Genomic DNA, 5893 nt, shown 5'->3' on the forward strand with positions numbered 1-5893 from the left:
TGACAGCCAGAGCTCGGTATCAGTCCTTCACAGCTTGCTTAATGTGGGAGCAAGGGTGAAGGTTTCTAGACCTCTAAAGTCACCCTATCAGCCAGCCACACTGAGCTCAGCTTGGGGAACAAATTCCTGCCCAGGCTGCCACATGTCAAGTTCTCCTAGTTGCCAGGAGGGGGCACTCCTGACAACCAACCGATAACAGCACTGGGGTTTTTGTCAGCTGCCGTGGTGCTAACCATGCCTGTAGTATCTCAATCCTTACAACTCTTGGAGGGAGGCATTTTTATTATCATCATTTAGCAGATCAGAAAACTGAGGCTTAGAGCTGTGAAATGACGAGCCCAAAGTCACAGCTAACTATTAGATGGTGGCAGCAGCCTTCAGAAAGAGGCAGGAAGCCTCCAGAGCCACTCAGTCACTACACTCTCTGGCTCGCATAAGAGCCTGGCTGGGCAGGTAAGCAGGAAGGAGCTAATGGCAAGAATTCAAAGGAAAAGGTACTTAGGTTCAGAGGCTAAGATAATTCGTTTTTTCTGGCTCCTGTTTTAGTGAACATCTGAAGCTGTACCCTGGTTCTCCAGAATGTTGTGGTTTTTGTTTCCCAATATCAACTCTCAGGTCAATAAGGAGGAAAAATTAACAACTAGGTTCAGCATATTAGGCACAGGCAGTAAATATTAGAACACTTAGACTCTGCTGGCCAAGAGCTCACAAACTAGCCTGTGGGTTTAACCTGGGCTATGGCTGTGCTGTGTTAGGCTAGCACAACGGTTTTCAAAGTAGTAGTAGTAGTAGTAGTAGTAGTAGTATTTTTAGAGACAGGGTCTGGCTCTGTTGTCCAGGCATGATCACGATCATAGCTCACTGCAGCCTTGACCTCCTGAGCGCAAGTGATCCTCCTAAGTAGCTAGGGTCACAGATGTGCACGACCATGCCTGGCATGCATGCTTGCTTGCTTTCTTTCTTTCTTTCTTTCTTTTATTTGTTTATTTATTGGCAGAACAGGGGTCTCTCCATGTTGCCCAGGCTGGTCTCAAACTCCTGGCCTCAAGCAGTCCTCCCGCTCCAACCTCCCAAAGCGTTGGGATGACAGGCATCAGCCACTACTCCTGGCCTCAAAGTACCATTAAAAAAAAAAAAAAAAAAAATCTTAGGTAACACATGCACTCACCGCATCCCTGTCCTTCTCCACCACCATATTAGATCAGGTCGTAGTTCCCCATTATTGTCACCTGCTGTAAACATTTTGAGTTTACATTCTTCAACTCAAGTGAGTCGTGATCCTGACAGAGGATTCCGATTTAACGGTCTGAGGTGGCAACCCACAGTGGTATGCTTTTAAAGCTCCTCAGGCCTTTCTAACAAGCAGGCAAGCAGAACTAGGGAAGCGTAACCCCACCCCTGCTGCTCTGGCAGGCCTGTCTTGGCCCCACTGAGTTGGAAGCACTGCAGGACCCAGGACCAGGCTCCAGGACTCCTCCTGACAGGTTCAGAGGGCAGATTTGGGGGTGGAGGTGCTCCTCTCCCATTCTCTCCCCTGTTCAGGTCACTGAGGTGAGAGCTCAGCTTTGCTGCCTGAGTTCCTGGCAGACAGTGTTCTCTATCCCCCACCTTTCTGTAGGGTTAGCTCAGCCTGGAGGCTTGGGTTTTTTGAGGTTTCTTTGAAATCCACTCCTGGCTGGGCCACTGGGGTCAAAATCAGGATTTGGGCCAGGCAGGACACAGAGTGGGGGCGGGGAGCGGCCAAAGGCAGGCTGGGCCCCCAGAGCTGCACAATAACTGCTTTGGAGGGAGGAGGAGAGCCTGGGCAGAGAGGCTTTTGTATTTCATGGCCTGGCGTACCCAGTTTCCAGGGCAACCATGGACACCACGGTTCTGTTAGAGGTGGAAGCCAAGACCAGAAGACAGCCAATTAACATCCAGAGCCCAGTTATCTGAGCCAATGGGAAGTGGAGGTGGGCAGTGGGGCTGGGAGGGATCTGGGACTGAGAAGTGCAGAAATCTGGGCGAGTTGGAGTCCCACTGGCTGTCAGGTTCAGCAGAAGCAGGGCCTGTTCCCCCCAGCCCCTGCTCTGAAGGTTGTAGTGGGACACTCATAGCTGCCAGGCCTGCAGAGGCAGGAGAGGCTGAGATCCTGGAAAGCTGCTTACAGATGCCCCTGCTCTGAATGAAGCTGTTCCTCTGGGCCAGGGTTCCCAGGGAGGGGTGTGGCACCTCGGGGAGGGTCAGCCCTGTGGCCCTGCTGGCTGCCCTCAAGGCTGATGCCCTTTCTTGGCATCCCCTGCCACTGCTTCTCCGTGTGCAGACATCACCATGGACAACAACCTCCTGGCCATAGTCGTGGCCACCGGTGAGTACCTACTGCCATTCCGTGTCCCAGGGGTGGGGCAGAGGCACCTTTGGCCCCTCACTGTAGGCAAAGCCCAGATTCTTCATCTATAGGGTCACCTCAAGCAACAGCCCTCCCCAGCCAAGACTTGAGAAGTATGCTGCACATGGCTGGTCTTTGATCCCTCTGGTCCCTTCCCTGTGCCAGGTCCTATGATGCCACAATCTTTGGTAACAAGAGGGGCTGGGCACCAGGAGCTGTTGAGCTGGGCTCTTGGGTCCTTTCCTGCCTCCTCAGATCCAGTTTCTCAGGGTATCTGCTCCATCCCCTCCCTTTGTGTCTCTGTAAAATCTCCCTTACACACATCACCCCCTGGGCTGCAGGCAGGGAAGGGACAGGGCTACTCTGCTCCCCCTCACAAATCTCTGCCCCAGGGACTTGATGCCGTAGCAAAAAAGGAGCTGCCTGCACCTCAGTTTGCCTTGCTTGTCAAGCTGGTATCAGTACCAGCCAGGTCATTCCTACACCAGCTTCTGGAGTGAATTCCAATCTGGTGAGGAGATGGGCCTGCGCGTGCTGGGTCCAGGCTGCCCCCAACGGTGCCTCTGGGGGGAGGGCAGCCTCATCCACGGTGTTCATCATGGCCATCCTGCTGCTGCTGCTGCTGCACCAGCGCGACCCCCAGTGCTGCCAGGTCCTCTGCGCCTGCCACTTCTTCCGGAGTCCCAGCCAATACGTAAGCACCCCGACCCACCAACCCCTTGCCTTCATGCCCCCCACCCCCGACCCAAATCCTGACAAAAGGGCACCTGTGCTCTGGCCAAGGAGAAACAATTGTTCAGTATGGAAAAGAAAGGGCCTTTGGAATCTTTCTCTGCAGCATCCAGCCTGGGTTCCCTCTGAGTCAGGGGAGCAGTGTGGAAAGGGTTAATAACATCTAGGCCCCTCCCTGACCATTGTTAAACATAACTCAGTGCAAGGAGCTGCTCAGTGAAGACAAGGTCTTTTTCCAGCTCCCAGGGGAAAGTGCAGAGCCCCGACTTCTGGGGAAGGGGGTAAGTGGCAACTACAGCACTGTCAGTCCTCTCCCCAGGGACAGCGTGCCATATGGCATCCTGTATAGAAAGGAAACAAAATCTGAGCTGCAGCCCCCCAGTCTCTGACACCATTCCCCAACACTGGGCACCAGACAGGATGGAGGGGTAGGGACAGGAGGTGGTTTTCTCTGACTTTCCCACCAAAGGTCATGAGACCTGGCTACCAGACGGTGACAGAATGAGCTACTGGCCAGAAAGGAGTGGATTCTCTTTACACCCTAGTGCATTTCAGAAATGCTGAGGGTCTGAGCTTTGTGCCTTGGCCCAGGTGGAGAGGATTAAAGGGATGGAGAAAGGGGCATGGAGGGAAATAAAGGGTTTGGAATCTGCTGTCTTGCACACTGACCCTGAGCTTCACCTTGAGCTGTGCTTCATGATCCCAGGGCTGCCCCCCTCCCTACTTCAGCACCATGGGATGCCACACCGAGGTCCAGCCAGTGGAAAGGAGCCGAGAGTCCCAAGGGATACAAGTGAGGCTCCCTGGGCCTGCCACCTGGGATGGGGGAAGAAGTGTGTGCTGGGGTTCTGAAGCCAGGCAAGGGACCTAGCGTGGTTAAGGGGACTAAAAAGAACGCAGGGGAGGGGAAGGATGGGATGAAGACTAGAGAGGCTTCTTGGAGGAGAGGGAGGAGTGCAATACCCCTGAACTTAGGCTTGCTCTGCGGAAGAGGACCCAGACCGAAGCTGGATAACGCTGGTGCATGCCTCCCTGGCTCCCTTGGCTTTTTTTGGTCACAGGGCCACTCCCAGGGGGGTGAGGTATTCTGTGTGGGGCTGCCCAGGAGCCACCAGCTGCCCCTGTGGCAGCCAGCTCGCCTGCCCAGCTATGAGAGTGTTCGAAAGAAGGACCGGCAGCAGCAGATTCACCAGCTGATTGCACAGAGCTTCGGGCTCCGGGCCTGCAGAGAGGTGAATGTCCAGCCTTCTCAGCCCTGGGTGCCCTGGGTAACCGAGCTTTTCACATATCGCATTTTAACACACAATACCCAATTAGAGGCCCTGGGGTCAGGAAAATGACCACTAGTGGAGAACTCAAGGATATGACTGGAGACCCCAGTTCACCTCTTTGTGTAGATGGTACAGACCCCAGCCCAAGGAGGCCTAACCAGAGGGGTTTCCATGGAGCCAACATCTCCAGCGGAGATGCAGAAAGCAACAGTCCAAAGAAAGGGTGTTGCATATATGGGAAGAGGGCAAGAAAGTGGCTAATGCCTTTGCTCTCCCATCTCTCCAGCTGCCACCAAGCTATGAGGAAGCCATAAGGTCACTGCCTCCACCACCGGCCAGCTGTGGCTCTACTCAGTCATCCCAGGAAGCAGCCACCTGCCCTGCTCAGGGGAACACCACAGTGTAGGAGGGAGCAACCACCTCTGTCCTGCCCTTCCCCTTTCTCCAGGGGATTGGAAAGGAGAGCACTGAGCCTGTGGAGGTAGCCCCCATCAATCTCCCCTGCCTAAAGACTACCCTAGCTGGGCCTTGGTACCTGATGCCCCCACACAGGGTGCCAAAGTAAACTCCACAAACCCCAGGTCACCTCTGTCAAGGACCTGCAGGAGGTGAGGAATCTAGGGTCATGTCCTGGGAAAACAAGATGACATGTTCAAGGCAGAACTCCAGAACTGGGAGGCTTCTCTGACCTCAATCCCTGGAGTGTCTACCTTCAGGGCACAGTAGAGTCCCTGAAAGGAAGTCACTGGACCCAACAGCCCCTCTCTGGGGCTGTAGCCAACACCACCTACCTCCAACAGCCAGGAATGACCATCCAAAATGAGATTTTCTTCCCGGCCCCTCCACTCAAAGCCAAGCCTCTAAAGGTCCTGGCTGGGATGACAATAGAGTGGCCTGACCCCAGCCCACTCTAAGCCCTCACCGAGTATTCCTGAAGCCAGATTCTTTGCTACTGTTTATCGTTTGAGATAAATCAAGAACGAGGAGAGAATGTGGGCTTGGTGCGCCTAGCTCTTCTGGTGAGCGGGAAGAAGCCATTTGTTTCCTACTCTGCCCTACCACTGGAAAGACCTCGGTAGTCCAGGGCAGTTGGGGCCTGACTGAGCCTCTCAGAAGCATCTCCTGCCATCCCACAAGCTCTCTCTCTGCCCTAGACCTGGACAGGCAGGGAAGAGGGTTTCCTGTGGCCACCTCTGGGGCTGCAGCCCCAGCTCCCTTTGCATGTGGCTACAGGAGAACATGACTGTGTTGCTTCCTTTACTGGCTGCCCCCACCCCTCCTCCCACGGCCCAGCCCCTGGCCTTTTCCGGGATCTAAGAAGAGAAGCAGCAATGACACCCTCAAGCACAAGCTCCCCTCCTCCCCCTCTGGAGGACAGTGCCAAAGCAAGTCCCTCCTACAAAGTCCCCCCTTCTCATTTCCTCACTCAGATATGTTCTTTCCTGCTTTGAGGCTCCCCGTTGGTGTGCACTAGAGAACCTGGGTAAGGACCAACAGATCACCAGGCAGTTCCATCCAGGTG

General features: G+C 54.5%; 1 protein-coding gene across 1 annotated transcript; it reads left to right on the forward strand.

The window, feature by feature from the left end:
* The first annotated feature begins 1118 nt into the window (after positions 1-1118).
* LOC117976555 (uncharacterized) lies at positions 1119-5753 on the forward strand. Its single transcript, XM_034942440.3, has 5 exons — positions 1119-2347; positions 2857-3062; positions 3807-3893; positions 4162-4332; positions 4658-5753. The coding sequence occupies exons 1-5, from the start codon at positions 2311-2313 to the stop codon at positions 4775-4777; spliced, it is 621 nt and encodes a 206-aa protein (XP_034798331.1). The 5' UTR covers positions 1119-2310; the 3' UTR covers positions 4778-5753.
* The last annotated feature ends 140 nt before the right edge of the window (positions 5754-5893 follow it).

Source organism: Pan paniscus, chromosome 19 (assembly GCF_029289425.2).
Source record: "Pan paniscus chromosome 19, NHGRI_mPanPan1-v2.0_pri, whole genome shotgun sequence".
In the NCBI taxonomy this organism is placed as follows: domain Eukaryota; kingdom Metazoa; phylum Chordata; class Mammalia; order Primates; family Hominidae; genus Pan; species Pan paniscus.

Coding starts and splice junctions, on each gene's coding strand:
- LOC117976555 (XM_034942440.3), top strand. CDS start 2,311: ATGGACAACAACCTCCTGGCCATAGTCGTGGCCACCG. Junction 3,894..4,161: donor GAGAGTCCCAAGGGATACAA/GTGAGGCTCCCT, acceptor TTTTGGTCACAG/GGCCACTCCCAGGGGGGTGA. Junction 4,333..4,657: donor GGCTCCGGGCCTGCAGAGAG/GTGAATGTCCAG, acceptor CCATCTCTCCAG/CTGCCACCAAGCTATGAGGA.